Source organism: Protopterus annectens, chromosome 14.part0 (genome assembly GCF_019279795.1).
Source record: "Protopterus annectens isolate FY-2018-M chromosome 14.part0, PAN1.0, whole genome shotgun sequence".
NCBI classification, from domain to species: Eukaryota; Metazoa; Chordata; order Ceratodontiformes; family Protopteridae; genus Protopterus; species Protopterus annectens.
The window spans coordinates 1,101,164,763-1,101,189,153 of record NC_056748.1 but is presented as its reverse complement, the minus strand read 5'-3'; the positions used below and the strand labels follow the sequence as shown (position 1 = coordinate 1,101,189,153).

The 24,391-nt window shown below is 43.4% G+C and overlaps 1 protein-coding gene across 1 annotated transcript in view; it reads right to left on the bottom strand.

The window, feature by feature from the left end:
• The window catches only part of POLR3A (RNA polymerase III subunit A), a 1,593,947-nt gene that overhangs the window by 690,211 nt on the left and 879,345 nt on the right, over positions 1-24,391 (bottom strand). Inside the window, exon 14 of the mRNA XM_044055661.1 lies at positions 264-402. Within this exon, the coding sequence (XP_043911596.1) occupies positions 264-402 (139 nt within the window). The remainder of the gene's footprint in view (positions 1-263; positions 403-24,391) is intronic.

Genomic DNA, 24,391 nt, shown 5'->3' with positions numbered 1-24,391 from the left:
GATGAGTGCTTCAGGTAACACTCAACGACTACTTAAGCAGATTTAAACTAGAGTTTACATGCGTAGTATATTTTGGATGTCTGATAGTTCTTTTAAAGGAAGACATTAGCCGTTCTTTTATCTATTTTGTACCTCACTAACTATTCTCTACCTAGAATACTATTACAGTAGTAACATTTCGGCTTATAAAACTTAATTGACAGTTCTTCACTGGCAAGGTGATATCAACAAAAATAAATCAGACAAGATTTCCTTATACTCACAAGAATCATTTGGGCACAGATCCTCTCCCTTGCCACAATATTGTTTGCCTTTTGTTCGAAGATTGGCCTTCACAGGACACAGCCTACTGGGCCTCAGGATAAGACTGAAGATCTGCTTCCCAGTCCAAAGGGTTACAGGCTAAGGATGGAGAAAAAATGTAAGTTACACATTAACACAAAACGTCAATGATGCCCATTTCTCAGCATCATCTACTACAGAGACTTTCCACAGTGAAATAAAACCTACATCACAGAACTGAAAGCAATAGTCATTCCTAAATTACAGTCTTCCAGACTATCACAATCTGTTAAACTTCTGATGTAAACTATACACAGATTAAATTTAAGTAAAGCTACTGTGATGGGTAAAAGGAGCAACTAAGCGTGGCATCTAGCAATAAGGCAGAGAACAGATGGCAGTAATGACACTAGAAAGTGCCAGGGGTGGGGAAGTAAAGTACAGTTTTGTACCTACCATAAATGTAGATGTTTGAAGATCCACATTGCTGCAGTCCTTACTTATGGGTAGTCCGCTGTCCTCGGTCGGCCCGAATACCAAAGTATTAGGCTGACGTCGGTCATGGGCGCACAGACCTGACATCAAAGCGTCAGGGTATAAAAGCGCATGACCGACGTCATATCCTCAGTCTTTTCTTGCCCCAGATGTCAGAAGGCCCTAAAAGAAAGGCCCCAGCCAAAAAACAGAGTACCTTCCCAAAAGATATGCCCAACTACAGCCATCACCCCAACCATATAACCATGCTAAGCTACAGAGGGGAAGGAGGGAGGGAAAATTGGACTGCAGCAATGTGGATCTTCGAACATCTACATTTATGGTAGGTACAAAACTGTACTATGTTCTTCATCTCACATTGCTGCAGTCCTTACTTATGGGTAGAATCCCAAAGCAACGGGAAAGGGAGGTTGGAAAAATCAGAAAGCATTAGGGGCTGCTAAAATGCCCTGTAATATTGCAGTGGCAAATCCAGCCCTAGACTTAGAATAAAGAGGAAGGTGGTAATGTTTAGAGAAAGTATGTACTGAACTCCAAGTGGCTGCTTCCAAAATATCCTTTGTAGCTACCCCCCTTAGAAAGGCAGTAGAAGTTGCAGTAGCTCTAGTGGAATGAGGTCTGATTCCAGGCGGAACCTCTTTACCATGATGGGAATAACAAAAAGAAATACAAAACCCAATCCATTTAGAAATAGTTTGTTTTGAAACAGGTCTACCCTGTGAACCCAAAGCAAAAGAGACAAACAACTGCTGAGACTGTCTGAACTCCTTGGTTCTGCTCAAATAATAACGCAACTGCCTGTGAATATCCAAAGTATGCAAAATCTTCTCCCTTTATTTTGAGGATTTGCATAAAAAGTAGGCAAATGAATAGTTTGGTTTAAGGCCACACTAGAAACCACTTTAGGCATAAAGGAAGGATTAGTACGCAAAGATACCCTATCCTTATGAAAAATCAAGAAAGGCTCCACTGCCATAAGGGCCTGTAATTCAGAAACCCTTCTTGCAGAAGTAATGGCCAACAAAAAAGCAGTTTTCCATGACAAATACTTTAACTCGGCAGTAGCTGCAGGCTCAAAAGGTTGTAGAGTAAGCTTTTCCAACACAAAATTGAGATCCCAAGCAGGAGTAGGAGCTCTACGTGGGGGTCTTATGTTCTTTGCCCCTCTGAGAAACTGCTTAAACAAAGGATGAGAGAATAAAGGAGGGTCACAGTCATAATTAGCCGAAATGGCTGCAGCATAAACCTTTATGGAGAAGGACAAACCTTTGTCTAATAACTCAGTAAGATATTGCAAGGAAGCACTCAAATTAGGCTTGGAAACATCAAAGTCCTTCCCTTTGCTCCAAATAAAAAATCTCCTCCATTTATCCGCATAAACTTTCCTTGTGCTAGGCCTCCTGGCCTCCAAAATAACATTCAAAACTTGTTGCGGAAGCTGAGAACCTCCAGAATCTAAAACAGAATATGCCAGGCTGTTAGATGCAGAGACTGAATTCCGACATTGAGAAAGTGATTGCCCTCCTGAGACAAAAGGTGTGGAATCAAAGGCAGAGGCCATGGAGGCTCCCGGACCAAACTCCTCAGTAGTGGGTACCAGTGTTGTCGAGGCCAATCCGGTGCTATCAGGATCATGGATGGCTTGTCTTGTCTGGCCTTCAAGAGAACCTTGGGCAGAAGAGGTAGAGGTGGAAAGGCATATACATGAAGATTGTTCCAACTGAATGACAGAGCGTCCACCTTCCAAGCTGTGGGATGAAACCTTTTTGTGCAAAACTTTGGCAACTGGTAATTTAGTGGAGAAGCGAACAGATCTATGTCTGGAGTTTCCCATGACACTGTCAACTTTTGAAATACCTGAGGATCCAATTTCCACTCGTGAGGATCCACTATTTGTCTGCTCAATACATCTGCTAAGGAGTTCTGTGCTCCTGGTAGAAATCTTGCCTGAAGATTGAGGTTGTAACTGAGAGCTGTCTCCCACAAAATCATTGCTTGTCTGCAAAGAGGGTACGAATGAGTTCCCCCTTGCTTGTTGATGTACCACATGACAGTTGTGTTTGTCTGTTAGAATCAACACCTGCCCTGGGTGAAGTAAATCCTTGAAAGCCATCAATGCAAATTGTACTGCTAACATCTCCTTCAAGTTGATATGCAAATGTTGAAGTCTGGCAGGCCACATGTCTTGCACCCATTTTCCATTGAGGTGTGCTCCCCAAGCCTTGTCCGAGGCATCCGTCGTTAGAATCTGACTCGACTCTGGTCGGGTCACAGAGTCTCCCTTGTTTAGGTGACATTCCTGAGCCCACCATAAAAATTCCTTCTGTATGCAAGGTATTATCTGAATGACAGTGTCTAGATCCTGGCAGTGTTGTGTCCATAGATTTTTGAGATACCATTGAAGCTTCCTCATATGCAATTTGGCATTGGGAAGCACCAGAATACAAGATGCCATGAACCCCAAGGCTTGAAGGACTGTCCTTGCAGTCAGCCTGGACTGTAGAGACATTTGATGGAAATAAAGTGAAAGACTTTTCTGTTTGTCCGGGGTCAAAAAGGCCATCTGGGAAGCTGTATTCAGTCTCACATCCAGAAAGCACATGTCCTGAGAGGGTACTAGACTGGACTTTGTTTCGTTCACAGAATACCCTAGGCATCTTAACACTACCATCACATACTGTAGAGGTGCTGAAGAAGCTCGTCCTTGTCTTGTGCAATAATCAGGCAATCGTCCAAATAAGGATAAATTTGTATTCCTTCCATCCTGAAAAAGGCTATCACTGGAGCCAGAACCTTTGTGAACACTCTGGGCACAGTAGATAAGCCAAAGGGCAATGCAGAGAACTGATAATGTAAATTTCCAGCTCGAAAACGCAGGTACTTCCTGCAACTGGGCCGGATAGGAACATGAAGATAAGCCTCTTTTAGATCCAGAGTTACCATCCAGTGATCTTTTCCCAGCAGAGGCAAAAGCTGTTGTAATGTCAACATTTTGAACTTTGGAATGTCCAAATAAGTGTTGAGGAGAGATAAATCCAAAATCGGTCTCCACGTGTTCCCTTTCTTTGGTACTAGAAACAGGCGGGAATAAAACCCTAGACCCACCTCTGAAGGAGGTACTGGCTGTATGGCTCCCATGTGAAGAAGTAATGAAATCTGTTTGTGAGCCTCCATCCTTTGCCGGGGAGGAATGTCTGGCATACCCTTGAAAGGAGGCAATGTATGGAAATAAAACTTGTAACCTTTGTTTATAATGTCCAACACCCATTTGTCTTGGGTGATTAAAAACCAATTTTGCTTGGAGAGCTAGCTTTCCTCCCAAAGGAGCTGCCAGGCAAGAAGAATCTGGCAGCTGAAAATGCAGGTCATTGGGCCTGTTTACGAAAGGACTGGCCCCTACCCTCACCGGCAGACTGAGCAGGCGAACTCCATGTTCTAGGCCTAAAGGTACTCTGAGCTCTGCCCCTACCACGCCTAGATCTACCCCTAGACTGGGAATCAGAAGAAGGGTACGTCCACCCCTTAGCAGGCCAATTTCTACTAAACTTAGGAGGCTGAACCTGCAAAAAATCTTTAACAGTCTGCATAGACTTAGCCTTGTCCTCCATTTTCTTCAAAACAGACTCCACAGGAGGACCAAACAAAACTTCGGACTGTAAAGGGGCATCCAGAATTCTAGACTTAACATGCTCAGATAAATTCTGATCCTTAAGCCAGGCATGCCTACGAAGAACTGAACCAGTGGCAGCCACTCTGGAAGAAGCCTGCAAAGCATCAAAGCCACACTGCAAAGAATGTTTCCCCACCTGTTCAGAAACATGCACCAAATCTTGCAATTCTTTACACTCTATGCCCTCTGCCAAAGCATCCACTTTAGATTTTAGCTGAGAAAGAAGGAAATTCTGATATTTCAACATATGAAACTGGCAATTTAAAGCCCTCACTGCTAAAGTAGAAGAGGCGTACACCTTCTTACCCCATCTGTCCAAAGCTCTAGCTTCCTTATCTAGAGGAACCGGATTCTTTACAACAGAAGCCCTAACGCCCTTAGGCCCCTGACTAATAGTTTCTGGGTCCGCCCTAGGACTCTTATATAGGTATTTATGAGCCTCAGGAACCCTATAATACCTGTCCGGTTTAACTGGTGCAGGAGGCATAGAATCTGGATTAAATGAAGCCTCCGAAAAAACATCCTGAACAACATCCAAAACAGGAGGAATAGCCAAGGGTCTGTGCTGTGGTAAAAACAAGAACTCTCTAAGCCTCTTTCTGGAATCTGAGTAATCCTGTCCTTCCCACTTAAAATGTTCCCTCATAGAGTGTAAGGTTTCTGAAAATGAAAAATCCTCTGGAGGGGAAGCAGAAGGAGTAGAATCCTCTGCATCGGAATCCGAATAAGGAGGAAAATCTTGAATATCTTCAGCAGAAGACTCAGAATCATCTGAGGCCTGCTCCAAAATTTCCAACTCTGGCTCTACCCTGGGCCTCTTATCAGGAGGGGGCATGGAACCTCTAATTAAAGTAATCAAATCTTCTGCCATTTTAAGCATATGCCTCTTAGGTACAGACCCTGAAGAACCAGAACTAACTCCAGAAGAAGGCAAAACAGTCCTGCCCTTAAAAGGAGCCCTAGAAAAAGTAGCAGAAGGCCTAACCCCCTTAGGCAAAGAAGGGAGAATAGTAACCCGAGAGGCCCCTTCAGCCTGACCTGACTCCTGTGAGGCCACATCCTGTAAAATCAAGGTTTCCCCCTGAGACTCAACAGAAACTTCAGCCGGATCCACCTGTTCCGCTGCAGTCTCTAAAGGGCCCGCATCCGAAATGGACGAATCATCCTGTCTAGGCTTTACAGATTTGTCTTTACGCTTCTTCGTGGAAGCGGGCGTCGGAGGATCCGACGGCATATTATAATTACACCGCTTGCCAAAGACTAACCTAGCGCAATCTAGCCTTCTCTTAATAGTGCGCTTATTAAACCTAGCACAAAACCGACACCCAACTACGTCGTGCTCCGGTCCCAAGCAAGGGATACAAAGCGAGTGGTAATCCCTATGCGGTATCTGCTTCCCACAAGAAATACAATTATTCACTTTTTCTGACATTTGGTAAATAACTGAGGCAAGAAAAAACAAAAATGCTCCCCAACGGGGTACTTAGCCCAACTTGGTATGTCTGAAACTCCGAAAACGAAAAATTTAAGAAAGCCGAACGGCACTTGCAACGCTGCTTCTGCATCGGACCATGCGGCAAAAAAGACAGAGGATATGACGTCGGTCATGCGCTTTTATACCCTGACGCTCTGATGTCAGGTCTGTGCGCCCATGACCGACGTCAGCCTAATACTTTGGTATTCGGGCCGACCGAGGACAGCGGACTACCCATAAGTAAGGACTGCAGCAATGTGAGATGAAGAACATCTAGTGGCACTATTTATAGATGCATCACGGCCCACTGCTTTCAACATACATATCTACATCTATCTATATCGCGTGTGTGTGTTTGTAAAACGGCACTGAGAGGTGAAATTCATACAAATCATTTTGAAAAGGAAGTCAGCAGTAAGGGATGGTGCAGCTAGCCTTGAGAGAGAGGTCCTAGTAATATGACAGAATGGTGAGGAAATGACAAAATAAATTCAATGCAAGGAAAATGCAGGATAATATATTCTTGTGTAACAGTATTGAACAGACAAGGTGTTTGACAATGACAGAAAAAAGAGGGAGGCCTGGAATCTCACAAGTGAAACAGAATGAGCAGTACAACTGTGCAACAGTTAAGGGTAACGGGATACTACAAGACGCAGCCAGGGAAAAGATCTGGCAGACTAGGAAGCCACCCTTCCTCAAAGCTTCTGGTGAGGCCTTATTCACAACAATAAATACAATTCCGGCGACTGTACAAAAACACAGAAATAAGGGATGTCTGAAATGATTCCAAGGGTAGTGACAAAAATTAAAGACAACAGCAGAAAAGAGCATGAACAGCAGATGCCAGGTTCAGTACACATGAAAAAATATTACCCACAGGTAGGGTACTGAGAACACAGAATTCCTTACAACATGGATAGGTTGTCAACATTACGAATCAAAAAGACAGTGCAACCGGTGTAGGGGACAACTGCAAAAGAGGTTTGCTGCAACCAAACAAATGTAATCAAAGTCTCATTCTGTTCGCAACTCTGTATGATTTTACATGCAAGATGCTAGAATCTAGATAAACATACAATCCTCAGACAGCAAAACATTATGAATGCACATAGTTCAGCAATAATGTGCACTACTGTGAGATATTACAGCAAAAGGCAGGCAAGTAAATGCATAACTTTGTTCATGAAAAAGTAATACTAGGGTGATCAACATCAGAAGTTAAATATTAAATGACCTCCTTGGTATATCAGCAATGACTTCCTGCTCTCCGTTTCACTGCTTCACTAAATGTTGGGTAACATTTTTTTTTTTTTTAAAGTTATGTACTCACCATAACGTTCTATGTTTTTGTCCATCTCGCCCTTCATTCTTACTGGATGGGGTTCGGAGCAGATCCTTGGCTCAGAGTCAGCTGAATACACTAGCTGGAAGTCTCTAACTTAGCTCGTGGCTGAATAGGTTATCCCATTCTGCAGTGGTGTAATTCCCCAGATCTTGTTTGCTGCCAATCATAATGTGTCTACATTAATCATGCAACATCAGGTATAGAACTAACAAGGAAATTCAAAGGAGCTCTTTCACTAAAGAAGAAAGATCTCTCATCTAGGTACTCTAGGAGACCTTGGCTGGGGGGAAGGTGGGAGGGTCGTAAGAATGAAGGGCAAGATGGACAACAAACATGGAATGTTATGGTAGTACATAACTTTTGTAATGTTGTCCCATCTTACCTTCATTCTTACTGGATGGGACAGCATCCCTAGCACCATTTTCCTGGGTGGCTCACGGGAGTATACCTTTGAGCACAGTGGAACCAAAGGAAGCCCTGTCCCTGGAGGCCAAATCAACTTTGCAATGAGTAATAAAAGTATGGGGTCTTGCCACATAGCAGCAGCACAAATACTGGCCATTGATAATCTGGCTAGGTAAACAGAAGATGTTGCTAATGCTCTAGTTGGGTGGCCTCTAACTGTGGATGTTAAATTCCTGTTATTTGAGGTGTATATAAAGGTAATACAACTCAAGAGCCAATTTGAAAGCATAACTTTTGAAACTGGCATGCCCTTTTTGCTTCTGAAAAGGAGATGAAAAATTGGTCTGTTTTTCTGAAATCTTTAGTTCTATGCAGATAAAATCCAAGTTGTCTATGCACATCCAATTGAAGTTTGTATTCTGCCTTGTTGCTATGATTAGGAAAAAACACTGGGAGCTCAACTGATTGATTCAAATTGGTTTGGGAACAAACTTTTGGCACAAAGGATGGATTAGTTCATAGGTAGATACTAGGCTATCTGCCCTAGGGAATTTATAAGCCTAGCCAGAGTGTATTTGGCTTCCGCCTCCCTATTAGATTAGTCTACTGTGCCTCTGTAAAGTAGGTCACAGAAGGTACCCTTTTAAGATTAGTTTGCTGTACCTCTGCCTAGCAGGGACACAGGAGAGATCCCAGGAGTGAATTTGCGATTTCCCATCCATGCGTCCAAATTTCGCTTGAAGAGGGTCAGCGAGGAGCTATGTCTAACATGAATTGGGATTCTATTGTGAGTGAGGGGAGCCTCTGGGAAATGAATCTGTCCCTCCAGCATGTCCTATTTATTTTTGTGCTGAGGTTTAGGTCCCTGGAGCATGTAGCTCTAAGGGACTTGGATTTTTTGAGGTGGAGCATGTCCATTAATTCTGGGTTTGACATGGCTTTGTACGTCAGGCATAGATTGTCTCTGTGTAGGCAGTAAGCAACTGAGTACAGATGGAGTTTCTTTAGTCGAGCTGCATAGGACATCTGTTTGTAGCCCATGATCCTCTTGGTGAGGTACTTTTGGGGTCTCTCCAGTTGCTGCAGGTGTCAGGTAAGGTACATCCCAAAAGGGGCATTGTATTCAATGATGGGCCTGATGAGTGACGAGTAGAGGGGCACAATGACCTCTCTTGATCTAGATGCGAACCCTTTCGTGATAAGGTGGGCTATATAGAAGTTCTTTCTAACCACTTTGGCAACGTGATTATCAAAGGAGAGATTACTATCTACGTTGGTCCCCAAATCTCTAATTACTTCTTCCAGATTAATGGATTACCACCTATGTGGTAATTTGTGGGCACCTTGTTTTTCCCAAAGGGGATGACTATGCACTTTTTAGCATTTAGCTAGAGGCCGTGGCTCTGGCACCAAGCATCCGTCTCTGTGAGACCCTTTTGGAGGATGCTTGTGTCAGCTGGAGATTCGATTATGGCCCCCAGTTTGCAGTCATCTGCAAACTTTGTCAGCCATAATCCCCCCGTGTTAGCCTGAACCTCAGAGAAGTATATACCGAACAAGAGAGATCCCAGAACTGAGCCCTGTGGGATGCCACTTGTAACTGGTTTGGATTCGGACATGGCACCTGCGATTCTGACCATGTGGGTTCTATCTCTGATCCAGTTTGCAACCCATCTTGTGATATAGGGGTTGATATTTAAGCTGATAATCTTATTTATGATGCCCGAGTGGGGTATTGTGTCGAAGGCTTTTGAGAGGTCCAGGTAGGCTGTGTGGACTACCTTGCCCTCATCTACGGCTTTGGTAACTGTTTCAAAGAAATCAACTCTGTTTAAGAGGCAAGATCTGCCCTTAACAAAGCCAAATTGGGTAGGGTCCAGTGTCTGGAGGCTCCCAACGTCTTTGTTTATGAGTTCCATGATAATACGCTCCATAGCTTTACAGACCAGACTAGTCAGGCTTATGGGGCGATAGTATCCGGGGTCCGTTGTGGCACCACCTTTGTGGAGTGGAACCACTGTAGCGGTACGCCATTCTTTGGGTACATATCCTGTAGTAAGGCTAAGTTTGAACAGTGACTTAATGTGAGGGTACAGTTCTTCTTGGAGCTCGTGTAAGACGCAGTCTGGGACACCGTCCAGTCCCATAGATGCTGTGTTTTTTGCTTTGGAGAGGGCAGCTTTCACCTGTGCATCTGTGATGTCAGGGAGGTTACATTCAGTTGGGTAGGCATTTGCTCCTTCTGGGGGGGGAGAAGTTTGCGCTGAAACTGTCTGCCAGGATGTTGGCAATGTCTGTAGGTTCGGTATATTTTGTACCGTTATGCAACAATTCAGAGCATATCTGGGAGTTTCCGCCCATGTTTCTGACATAACTAAAGAAGGCCTTGTGATTATCTTTAGTGTCTAGGGCAATTTTTCTTTCGAAACTGGCCTTTGATGATTTTATGAGGGATCGAAGTTTCTTGCTAATACTGATCAGAGATGCCTTCCCTTTTTGGGATTTTGCTCTCATGTAGTAGCTTCCTCCTTCTGTTGTATAGCTTATTTATGGCCGGGTCCACCAGACCGGTCTCCTGTTTTTGGAGGAGTGAGTCTTGGTTTTATTTGGGATAGCACGATCCATGCATTCCTGCAGGTGCTCATAGAATGCATTTGTAAAGGATTCTGGATTGGGCTGTATTATCCTCTGGCCCAGGGGCTTTGAAGGATTCCACCTCAGTCTTGAGAAGTGCAAAGTTGGCTTTGGAGAAATTCTTTACAGTGATTTCCTTGGCTGGGGGTGGGGACGGGATATGGATGTCCAGGGAAATTTGTTTATGGTCTGATCTTACCAATGAGGGGTTTACCTCTGGTATGGAACATAGAGTCCCCATGTTGGTGATGACCAGGTCCAATATGTTGTTCCCTTTTGTGGGAGTGGTGACCAGTTGTTCCATTGCGTTAGAGTTTATAAATTCAAGGAACCGTTGGGCGAGGGTGTTTGGGCTTGAGTAGTTTTCCCAGTCAATGTTTGGGTAGTTGAAGTCACCCAATAACATAGTGTTTGGAGAGACCTTCATATTCTCCAGTGTTCTCAAGAATGCCAAGTGGGGATCCCGTAAAAGGGAGAGTGTTCTGTAGCAGGCTACAAACTGAAAGGCAGTTTTGCCCGCTGTTAGCTGCACATGGGATGGTTTCCGATGCTTCGTGCAGTGCCACTAACCTGGAGGTGTAGGTATCTTTGATGAATATAGATACTCCCCCTCCTTTTGTGCTTCGGTCCGAGTTTTGGGGCCGAAACGCATGGTATGAGTTATAACCTGGTAGTGCTGGGGTGATCTCAGGAGCCTTGAACCAGGTTTCTGTTACTGCACAGACATCGATTTTCTCCATACTGAGGAGTCTCGAGTGCGTGCATCTTGAGGTTTAGACTTCTGGCATTGAGTAGCATTACCTTTAGTTTTTTTATCTTTGGGTTGTCTATGGAGGTGGGTTTGTCCTTTGAGCCTTGCCTAAAAAAGGCACTATGGGGGTGGCAAGAGCCATAGTTTGCAGAGATACTCTATCCTTATGGAAAACCAAATATGGCAGTTTGATTAATAGAGCTTGCAACTCCGAGACTCTTCTTGCAGATGTAATGGCTACTAAAAGTTTTCCAAAAGAGGAATTTGAGATCACAAAATGATGAAGGCTCGAAGGGAGGTAATGTTAGGTGAGTCAGGACAAAATTCAGATACCATGGTGAGAGAGGTTCTTTTATGGGAGGTCTCAGCAAAGAAGTGCCTTTTAAAAATGCTTTATACAATTTCTGTGACATTGGGTTAGGAGTATATTCACCAGTGTGGAAATTAAAAATTGCAGCTAGGTGGACTCTAAATTGTAGCTGCGGTGGAGCCTAGCTGGAAAAGTTCTGCAAGAAATTCTAAAATTGAACTAACTAGGGCAGAAAAAAAATAAATGTTTCTTGTTTTTGCCCAGTAGAACCTCTTCCATTTACTAGAATACAACTTCCTGGTAAAAGCCTTGTGAGAGGACACCAAAATGTGTTTTACTGCTGGAGTGAAGTCTTGAAGCCTAAGTCTGAAGTGGAGCAGCTAAGCTGTAAAAATGAAGGTTTTAAGAGCAGGATGAAATGTGCCTGGCATATAGGTCAGAAGGTCTGGAACTGGGACCAGAACCCACAGTTTCTCCTGCAGGCGAGGCCAGAGAAAGGGGAACCAAATATGACAAGGCCAATATGGAGCAATGAGAATCAGCCTGCTTCCCAAGGATTTGCTTTCTGAATGACTTTGGGTATCAGGGGAAAGGCATACAGTAGTTCTGAGGGTCAATCGTGAACAAGCGAGTCTCTTGGTGACTTCCCCGGGGGGGATTAGGGCAAAGTAGCTGCTGCATTTGGTATTCATGAGTGGCAATCTTCTCTGCTATGTTTTGGTTTACAGACCACCCGTGAGGCATTAATATCGCCCTGCTGCATCTGTCCGCTATCATGCTAGATTTCCCCGGGATATGCACTACCACCAGAAAACGTTGGGAAGAGATTGCCTATTGCCATACTCTCAGCGCCTCTTGACAAAGGGGGTATATCATCTGGTTTGTTCTTGTTTATGGACCAAGACTACCAACGTTGTCTGACTGGACTGCAATCGTTCCTAACGGAAGAGTGTCCTGGAGTGCTTACAATGCTAGAAGCGCTGCTCTCATCTCTAGAACACTGATGTGCAAATGGGCCTCATATTCTTGCCATGTGCCTTGGACTGTTCTTCCCAGATAATGCCCCCTCCCCCCAATCTGGGAGGCATCTGTGGTCACCGTAGCTACAGGTTGTTGTGGCACAAAAGGTCGCCCGATGGTCATATGGTCGGACCAAAGCCACCATAGAAGATCGAATTCGGATTTGGTGAGACACTGGGAAGTTCTTGTAATGGCAACTGAGCAAAGAGGAGCCATTGAAGAATTCTCATATACATCCTGGTTAAAGGAACTATGGTGATCGTTGAAGCCATGGTTCCTAGGACTTTCAAAATTGTTTTTGCTTTCACCTTCTTTCTGGGTAGAAGGTTGGCTATTTGTTGTCTGAGAACAGAAACTCTCTCAGGAGGCAGACACGGCATCATGTAAAACGTGTCAAGATCTGCGCCTAAGAATGTAATATGTTGACAGGGCAACAAGACAGATTTTTGTAAATTCACTGTTATCCGTAATTGACAACAGGTTTGAAGTATGGTGTCTCTCACCTGTTGAAGTAGATACTCGGTGGTGGCAGTTAGGAGCCAGTCATCTAGGTATGGAAACACTTGGAATCCTAGACATCTCACGTGAGCCGTGACTACTACCATGCATTTGGTGAACACTTTGGGGGCTGTGGTGAGACCAAAGGGCAGAGTTCGAAACTGATAACTGGCTCCTAGCCGGAAGCATAAATGACTTCTTGATGCTCTGTCCATTTTTTTGTGGTAGTATACATCTTGGAGGTCTATTCAGCACATCCAATCGTCTTTACCTAAAAAGGGAAGAACTGACTGCAGTGTCACCATTCGGAACTTGGACTTCTTTACACATTTGTTTAGTTTGCTGAGATCCAATATGGGTCTCCAAGTCCCGTGTTCTTTTTGGCACTAAAGAATCTTGAGTAAGTTCCGAATCCTAACTGGTCTGTGGGGACTTTTTGGATGACTCTTCTCTAGCAACTTTTGAATTTCTACAGTTGCTTGTTCCCTCTGACTGGGTGGAACATCTGGGATTGTTCTGATCTGTGGGAAAGGATGGCAAAAGGGAAGGGAATAACCTCTGGATATTATACTTTGTACCCACTTGTCTCTTGTTATATCTCGCCAGCCTTCTGGGTACAAAGTTAACCCCCCCCCCCCCGACTGCCTCCAGAGTAGAGCAGACGAGCTTCCTTTCAGGAGCGCTGGTAGGGTCGGCCATGAAAGGAATCACGGTCACCCTGGTTTTGCGGACCCCCCCCTGCCTTGACGACATCTACCATTATTGCCTCCCCCTCTGCCCCTGGGGAAGGGTTCAGCTCGTGTGTCCTGAAAACTCCCTGCGATCTTTTGAACCACATTTTCCCACTCTTCTGACCTTTAGGTTAAAGTCTTGAAGGTATGGAAAAATGTACTCCAACAACAGAGTGAGTTTTCCATTCCTGCTCGCATCTGGCAAGTGTGCCCTTGACTTCGGGTCCAAAAGTGAGGAAGCATCAAAAGGGGGCGGTGAGAAAGGTAGACTTGAAAGGCTTCCCAAAGTTACACAAGCGCATCCAGGAGCGTCTCCTCAAGAAACTCCTGAACCCGCTGCTCTGCTCGCTCCATCCACTGCATAGGATATCAGTCTCATGGAGGAGTTAGCGATGGAATTTAAGGTAGATAGAGAGGTCACCTTTTCTGAGACCCCCGCAGCTAATGAACCTTGGAGAATATCTCCTAATTACTTCAAGAGATCTCTTTGTAACAAAGTCTCAGTGCGTAAGCTAGTTCAGCGATCTAAGGGTAAAGGTCACTGACGAAAAAATATGCTTCCCATATCTGTCCATCATCCAGGAGTCCTTGTTCGGTGGAAGGACAGACTAGGATGTTTCAGAAAGTTCCTTCTTGGTGCCTGCTGCCACCACCATAGCATCTACAGAATGCCTTTAGTGACAAAATCTTTTTCAGGAGGAGCGGATAAAAACTTATTTGGCCTGAGGGACTGGTTCCATAGTGTCTGGTGACTCCCATGCCTTTCGACTAACCAACTCCCAACAGCTCGTCAAAAAGCGAAGACACCCTGGAAGCTAAAGGTTGAGATCCAAAAGCCTTCCGGTACACAGACTAAGGGTTAATGGTTTTCCAGACGCCTCTCTGATTCAGGATTTCTAAAATATCTGCAAAGGAGATATCTTCAGAGGACGACCCTGGGGACCCTTCTGACTCCTCTAGGTCAATGTCAGAGATGATGAACTCATCAGGGGAGTCTACATGCTTCCTCTTGCATGTTCTCTTTTGAGGAGCCTCCTAAGAAGGTTATTCTGGGGAGGTCTCGGAAGAGTGGGGCTCACTCAATGGGGCTCCCTGAGGCTCTGAATCTTTGCTGTCCTGTGGATGGGGTGGTGCTGAGACAGAAGCTGGTGCCGTGGGGGAAAGATTACCAATATCCTTGTGTAGAGCTGTAGGTGGGGGCAGCACACTCATCAGCTCAAAGATCCCCTGGCTCAGAGGACACCTCCAGTTCCGAGAAAACAGAGGGAATCCCCGGCTCCACAGAGATCAGCTCCAAGGCTGATGTAGATGCCGAGCTCAGATGAGCTGAAGCTCCGAGAGGTAAACTTGGAACCGAAGAAACTCTGGTTTGAGTGACCGCCCCCCAAGAGCAGACAGGAGAATTTTGGCTCCTAGACAACCTGGATGACACTGTGTCAGAGCAGGGATCGGTTCTGAAATCTCGAGGGGTCTCAGAACTGAAGAGTCTACAGCAAGTGATATTTGGCATTCTGGTTCCGAAAGTCCAGCTTGGCTCGGAGGAGGAATAGTTGTGGATGGCTCCAAAACCGGTTGGGTCAGAGCCAAAAACAATTTAGCCAGCGCTGGCAACTTCAAAAGTCTGCACACCACCCTGTCCACGTCATCATCCGACAAGCTCCTGGACGACCTGGAGGAGAGGGGCTGGCGAGCAAAATCTCTCTAATATGGGAGATCTCAAGGTAAGGGAGACCAGTACTAGTTCAGTGGACTGGCTTTGGAAAAAGTCTCTTGGCTCTGAAGGCTGTGGAACCTGCATACTAACTGCAGCTTACACTCATGCATATCAACTGTTCTGGCCAAGTTTTTAGAATCCTAGTGTTATGGCTTTACAGAATTTCTAGTTGTATCTGAAATCCGTTCCCTATGTAAATGCATCTATTTAACCCATCACCTCTCATTTGAAACTAATATTTGAAGGATAGTGACCAATTATACCTTGTGTTTGTACTAGTATGTGCATTATCTTATATGTGAAGCTACCATAAAACTGTGCTTAACACCCTACTTATTTTACCTCTCTGTTTCTCTCTCCCTTTATACAACCAGTTGCCCTACCTGCTCGTACGGCACTAAAGCTGTGCAACTGCCCTGTCTTATAGGCAAACAACCTTAAACCATCTTATAATTGCAGTCTTCACCCTAAACTAAGGAAATTAATCTTCTCCCGGCCTGAACAGCTGCCCCTCAAGGACAATACAAGTGAAGAAAGTATGTGTTATATAACATCCGTCTGTGGAAGCAACATTGTAAAAATTACTGTAGGTCTTAAAGTACACTCCACTGCTAGGGCGGCCAGCAGCCATAACCTTCATTTTTCTTCTTCTTAGCCTACCTCCCCTCCTATACCCTTGTAAGTATATTATATCCTTACTTCCCGTCAAATTCCAAGACCTGCTACCTCCCAAAAAGAAACTATAGTAGCTATACAGCTTTTGGCCACTAGATGGCGGCCTTCTCCTAGATCTATCATTCTGTCTTACAACACAACTCCCAAGAATACAGTATTTCTAGCTTGTAGAGTTATAGTCCCACTATATCCATCTACCTTTTTACTCTGTATCAGTTAGCTACCCTCCCTCTATCCCCACTATCAAGACTCTAACCTCCCATCTTCTCAACTTTCACTTACCTTAATCTGCTCTCCACTAATTCTTCTCCTTGGGCTCACTCCTACTGTGGACTGCGGGCTCACTCCGCTCCCCTACCCTAACCCCAATTTCCACCCGCCCCCAGTATATTTACATATATACACACTGACCACACCCTCTATCCATATAACCAATTACATCGTCCAACCCCCTTAAAGTGCTACAACCCACTTTCCACTAATTATTGTCCTACTAGACACTAACTGCTCTTCTCCCTGTAAACTAACCTACACACATTACGTCTACAATGCCACCTAACACTACCCTTACACACTTGAAACCCTTACTCCTATTATCACATTTACCTATTTTAGCTATACCAAACCTACTTACTTTTTATGAACACCTTAACTACCTACACTTTCATAACCCCATTAAGCAAACTTCCACACCAACACTTTTCACCCCTCATAGCTATAATCACACATCCTATCTACCAAAGTATTTACCAGCCAAATTTCATAGACTCACTCACATCACATACCTCAACCCTAAAGCTAGAAAACCCCACAACTTACTATGTAAAGGCTTACTTCACAATCTGGTAATACAAGTCCACTCCTTAATTGATGGCGACATACACCCAAACCCCGGCCCAAATTCTACCACTACCACAAAGCCTAACACCCCAACCTCTATTAATGCACATCTGCTTAATAGACCCACTAACTCTCTCCTGATAGCCCATCTAAATATTCAAAGCATAAATAATAAAGTTGCCCACCTACACACCCTCATGGATGCACATTCATTTGACATCTTCTGTCGCTCTGAAACATGGTTCAATCTAACAATACAAGATACTACTGTTATTCCCCCAGGTTACAGTATCCTGCAACTTGACCGCAACTCTAAAAAAGGTGGAGGTGTAACTATTTTATATAAATCTGAATTACAAGTCACCTCCATAGACTCTAAACCTCCTCTAACTAGCAATGCAGAAATTCTTATCTCCAAAATTCAACTCAACAAATGTAAATCCATCTATATAAGTATCTACCTTCCCCAAGCCAATAATATCAACACCTTAGAGGCCATCCTAAGGTTGGCTATCCACCACCTACCCTCAAGAAGCCATAATTCTTGGCGACTGATATAAACTGGATGAGCTGTACATCTCAACAGCCTTCTACCCATATCAACCTACATGGTTTTACGCAAACTATTACAGCTCCCACTAGAACCAATAAACATAATCACCAGCACCCTTGATTGGATCCTCACAAATAGTTATCACCAATCTTACAAAGTAGGTACCCTCCCTGAAGATATAAGTGATCACTCACTCATCTTCTTAATCAGGTATAAGAGTGACATCCCAAACCCAACCATTTATAAAAAAACAAGGTCTAACAAAAATTTTAACCCAGACAGCTTTCAAAAAGAACTCATAGACTGCAACTGGTCACTCCTGAAACACCTGCCATTAGAAGACGCCATTAACTACTTTAATTCTAAATTTTTAACCATCCTAGACTACCATGCCCCAACACAAATAATAAGAAGCAGATCTAAAACCAGCCCCATGGCTCTCCAAATCTACCAAACAAAATATCCTCCATAGAAACAAACTCTGGGCTAGGTGGCGCACAACCAAAAGTCCAACAGATCAACTAAAGTTTAGACAATTAAGAAATGAAACTAAAAAAGCCACATTGACGGACAAAAAAAACTTTTACTGTCATCTCCAACAAACCCACCAAAATAAACCTCAAATTCTGGTCTATCAATAAACGTTTACACCCAGGTTGCTCTATTACACCCACCCCTACAGGCTCTAATCTCAACAGATTCTACGGCTGATACAGACACCCTTCAGATGGGTCTCACTGAGAAGGATACCTTGTGTCAAAATCATGGCCTCAAGCTAAATGCCAAAAAGTGCATAGTCATCCCCTTTGGAAAAAACAAAATGCCCGTGAACTACCACATAGGTGGAAGTCCCCTAAATACAGAAAATGTAATTAGGGATCTGGGGACCCAAGTAGATAGTAATCTCTCCTTTGATAATCATATTGCCAAGGTGGTTAGAAAATCCTTCTATGTGGCCCACCTAATCACAAAAGGGTTCGCATCTAGAACAAGAGGTTATTGTGCCTGTCTACTCATCACTCGTTAGACCCATCATAGAATACAATGCCCCATTTGGGATGTACCTTACAAGACACCTGCAACAGTTGGAAAGGCCACAAAAGTACCTCACCAAGAGGATTACTGGCCTCAAACAGATGCCCTATGCAGCCTGACTCAAGAAACTCCAGCTGTACTCAGTTGCATACCGCTTACTCAGAGGTGATCTCTGCCTGACATACAAGGCCATGTCCAACCCAGAATTGATGGACATGCTCCACCTAAAAAAAAACAAATCCCAGGGAGCCACACGCTCTAGAGATATAAACCTCACCACAACGATAAATAGGACATGCTGGAGGGATAGATTCCTATCCCAGAGACACCCCATGCTTTGGAACAGGATTCCAATATACATCAGACAGAACTCCTCACTAACCCTCTTCAAGAGAAACCTTGATGGGTGGATGGGAAACAGAAAATTTACCCCGGGGATCACTGCACTGGCTATGCTGGACAGTGGCGCAGGGAACAAATGGCTCTGCTGGACAGTGGCGCAAGGAACTGATGGCTCTGCTGGACAGAGGCACAGGGAACTAATCTAAGGGGGTGACGAAAGCCAACACATTCTGGCTAGGCTTATAAATGCCCTTGGACAGATAGCCTAGTACTTGCCTATGAACCTATGAACAGCCCCTATCCAAACTGCCAATGCTTTTAACACTTTTTTCACAGACACCATTCAATCTTTGGCCAATCAACTATCCCCTAACACATCTTCGTCCACTGATATCCCTAACAGCCCCCCCACTATTTCAATTTCAACCTGTTCCTACATCCTTTGTCTGCACTCTTATTCAGAAACTTAAACCCACCACCCTCTCTGCAGATCAACTACCCGCAGAATACCTGCAAAAAGCCGCTAAAGCTATAGCCCACCCCATATCCATCCTCATTAACAGAACTATTTCTGAAGCAACTATTCCATCAATCTGGAAAATCTCACATATCATCCCCCTGCATAAAGGTGGCAATTCCAAAGAGTTTTCTAACTATAGGCCTATAGCCATATTATCCCCACTGGCAAAAATCATGGAAAAATGCATTCATAAGCAACTATTAAACCACCTACTAGAAAACCTACTAGCTACCTGCCAACATGGCTTCAGACCATTTCATAGCACCACCTCTGTTCTCTTATCCTTCACCGACTGTATTAATAAAAATCATACTAATGACGCACTATCCTCAGCCCTCTTCATTGATTTGTCAAAAGTAAGCCTTCGACATGATCAATCACCTGCTACTTAAACATACTTAGAAACTTCTCACTGGATCCACTTGCTATACAGTGGTTCCAATCCTATTTAAATAACAGGCAACAGGTTGTATTATGGGAGAATAACTTGTCTTCCTACCTCCCAATTGCCCTTGGTGTCCCTCAAGGCTCCATATTGGGTCCTCTCCTCAATTCTATTTTTACTAATGACCTACACTCTGTATTATCTCAAGCTACCTGTATCCAATATGCGGATGATTCCACATTAATATGCTCAGCCTCTTCACCATCACAACTTCAGTTCCTAACCCAAGATGTGTTTAGCAGAGTAGAGAATTGGTTTCTTCACCGATGTCTCATCCTGAACCCAAACAAAACAAAAATGCTACTATTCACTCCCACCCGCAGAGCCTCCCCACTGCACGTCACTGTCACATCTAGCAATGGTACAATTATATCTCCCGATTCTACCACAAAACTACCTGGAGTACTAATGGACAACAACCTTACCTTTGAGCCACATATTAACAACATGATAAAAACAGTAAACAAGAAACTAGGCTCCCTCTACAGGATCAAACCCTTTCTGACTCCACTAGCCAGGACCACCATTGCCCGCACCCACTTAATCTCAACCCTACTATATGCATCCCCTATCTATACTAAACTAGGTAAAAGCAATTTCAACAAGCCGGCTATTTCCTACAATAATATTGCCAGATTTGCTACTGGGTCTACCTATAGAACTCATCATTGCAATAACCTTGATCAACTCAGATGGTTAGCACTGTCAAATCTTAGTCTATTGAACCAACTAACTATTGTTCATAAGATTCTGTATCAACCTACAAATACTCCAATACTCACTAACCTAATCACCCCCTACAATAACCTAAAGACCCTGCAGTCTTCAAATAAATTATTAGTAAAGATAAGTAAAACCAACAATCTAGCCGGAGACTCACTATTCTCTAACACAGTGGGTAAAACCTGGAACACCCTCCCTAACGACCTAACCTCCCTACCCACAATTACCCTATTTAAAACCAAACTCAAACCATACCTTGAATCACACTGGCTATGCCCCTGTGCAAAGCCAGACTTAACTACCTCCCTTGTCTACAGACACTAATCCTCTCACTCACCCAATCTCATTAATATTTTACTAACAATAATGTGTGCGCAATCCTTTTAGTTTAAAAGTGTCCTATTTCACTTGCGTTTATATATTTTCTGACGTATATCCATACTTGTGTAACTAGGAATGTATTTTTTGCAACTAGGAATATATATTTTTTTCCTTGCTCAAACTAATATGTAATGTACTGTTATAATTTGTCTAAACTTGCTATTGTACCTGTGTTTCTGTAATACTATTCTGATGTGTGGCGCTTTTCTCCCCGGGCCTCCACTAAAAATGGACATATATCCAGTTGGACCAGCCTGGTCAACAAATGTAAAATAAATAAATAACTTGATTTGTCCAATTCAATGATCTCTCTGTTCCGAGGGCTGTGGAGCCAAGGGATCAACGTATCTGACATTTTGGCCAATTTTTGAGGAGGCTCCAAATGAGCAGAAGAGGGAGATGGCCTTTTCGTAGGCTTGTCACCTTTACAGGAAGGGGACTTACTTGAAGAAGATGTACTCGGTAAAGCTTTGTCAAAAGGAGGCTTCAGGAGTTCTTTGAGAATTAGCTTGTTCTTTCTTTCCTGTAAGACATGGAAGCTGAAAGAATGACAGACTGTACATATGTCCCTTGGAGGTGAATGGCCCCCAAACAATAAACACAAATATTATGCCCATCAGTTATTGACATTTTTTGTGAACATTTCTGTCACTTTTTAAAGCATGATGGCTTAGGTCCCTTCTCTCTGTTTTCCTTGCACATTATAAGAAAGAAACACAGCTACTAACATCAAAAAAGAAGTGAACAATAACTACATCTTTATAGAAAACACACAAAAAAGTTAAATATTCTATTAAAACACTATAATAACACAGCATATCTATTGAGGAAAAGGAAAAACAAAGGAACAGCTCTGCCTTCCAAGTTAAACGGGCACAGGGCCCTCTAACTTAAATGGACCTAGCAGAGCTACAAGGGACACACAGACAAACCCTCTAAGTTAAGCGGGTTGTGAAGATAGGTGAAAGCTGCCAACCTAGCTAAATAGAATTTTGTAGATAATTCTGTCATTTGTAAATATTAATATAAGCCACAGGCTTCTTCTCTTAAATGGAAGAAAATGCTGTTAGATGTGAAATTGCAAAAATATAACTGTGTACTCTGCTGTAACAAAGCAGATAAGTCAAGCATTGTGAACTTTTTTGATCTAAACCTCGGAGCCGCGATGTCTAGAGGGAGACATTCTGCCTATTGTTTTGAGGCCAGAGTTAATGGCTAGAATTTACATGTAAAATTTATTTTATTGCTCTGGCTTCCTGATGCAAGATCAAAAGGGCTATTTAACCTCAAAATACTGTTATCCTGGGAACCAGAAAGAAACAATGTAATCTGAAATGAATCCATGGTACTATGTTCTCAATTTAAGGACAGAGAGAATGAGGGAATGTGTGCATTTTGTCTTGAGAACATCCAACTCACCACTCTGCCTGTGTCTGTATGTAAGTAGGATCTTAGCTAGGAAATAGGAAGATTAGACTAAGTGTTTTTCTGTGTTGTCAGAACTATTCTACTGTACTATTATGCATTTTCCTGTGATCTCTGAACTCTTGACTAGCACTGCGTAGAAAGAAGTATTGTCTTGTGTTTTTATTTATTAAATATTTTTAAACCTTTCAAGTGTGGCTGTTTTATGTAGAGTTAATTTAATCTCTAGAGTACATTGCATACATACATATACACACACACACACACATATATATATATATATACACACACACACACACATATATATATATATATATATATATATATATATATATATACACACACACATATATATACACAGACACACACACACACACACACATATATATATATATATATATATATATATATATATATATATATATATACACTGATACTGTACAAAGTTACTCCAAATAAGCCTTGACTGTTCAGTTGCACTTACCATTTGGATAATAATACTGCAGTATAATTGGACACCCTTTCATAAGGGCATTTTGGTAGCTGACAAATATTAGTGGATGGTGGCAAGTGGTACTACTGTATAGTCTGGGTAAATGGGGCACAGCTGGAGATCCTGTGCCAGCCTTCCCCAGGAGTGTCTGTGTGGTTGTATACAACTCATCTCAAAGTGGGTGTATGTCAGCTACTTGGTCAGGGACACGAAGCACTGGTTGGACAGAGGGTGCTGGAGGTTTTCGCTTGCCCACTAGGCTGAGATCTGGACCTTACAGCAGTGCCAGTGGGGAGTCTTATTGGGGATATGGAGAGAAAGGGAGAAACCAACCCCAGATAGACTGCGATCTCGGTGTGCTCTTAAGGGAAATTGCTCTTTACTGAATTTTTATTATCCTTTTCCTATGTGGACGCACCTCACTGGTGTTCATGGTGAGGACTGAGGCTCGATTGCTGGGCCAGTGCACGGGGGTCACATTAATTTTTGGCAATGATGGGATTTCTACATCACATATTAACTGGTTGGCAAATATTAATTGGCTTGTAGTGGTGTGGACAATGAATTCCTGTAACTTGTGTACAGTGTTCTCTCAAGGTGTTTTTGCACTCTAAATCAGCCACGCAGTGAATACTCGAGTTCAGATTACAACTGTTTCATTTCTTTTGTTAGCATAGTTCATCAGGGAGAGCAGGCAGCATGTCAGCAGAGGAGTAAGGAAAGCTGACAAGGAGCCAGCTGACAAATCTGCCAGGCTAGGGGACTGTGTGCATAGAACTCTAAGGCAGACATGACTGCACCTTCGGTCACAGCCGCATCAGAAAACAGCAACCACGACGATGATCAGACTGGCAGTGGAGATGTACCACACTCAGAGAATGGACAGCTCAACCTTTCTGCAGAGAACTTAAAAATTCATCTGGAGCTAGACAGACGAGTTGGAGGCCAGGCGTTTGGAAAGAGAAGCAGCTGAGAGACTGAGGCATCTACAGAGTGAGGACAAGGAGAAACTGTGACGTTTGCAGGCTGAGAAGAATGAGAAATTGCTACGCCTGGAAGATGAGGAAAAGGAAAAGCATAGGTAGCATGAGAAGGAGATGCTGACTCTTCGCCAGAGCCATGGAGGTGATGGGGAAGGGAGTAACCAGACCCTAGAAGCACAAAATATCAGTAAATTTCTTCTGCAGTTTACAGAGGGGATAATTTTGATAGCTTCATTCATATGTTTGAGAGGGTATGTAAACAGTATGATGTTGACCAAAGGCTCTGTGTATGGTTCCTGACCCCCTTACACCATAGTAAAGCTGTAACTGTGTGGTTTAAACTTGCTGATTGTGAACATTTTGATTATACTGCTGTTAAGAACTGTTTTAGAATTTAAGTTAACACCTGAAACTTATAGGAAAAAGTTTTGTGAGCACAGACGCAAGGCAGATGAAAGTGTGTGTGAATATGTTGCTAAACTGACCACTTATTTTCATAGGTGGGTGAGTGGATGTCATGTCACCACTTTTGAAGGGCTGGCAGACCTTTTGATGAGGGAACAAGCCCTTAGCACTTTGCCTGAGGACATGAGGATCAGGTTAGCTGATAGACAATGTGCTACTTCAGATGAGTTGGGGAAGAA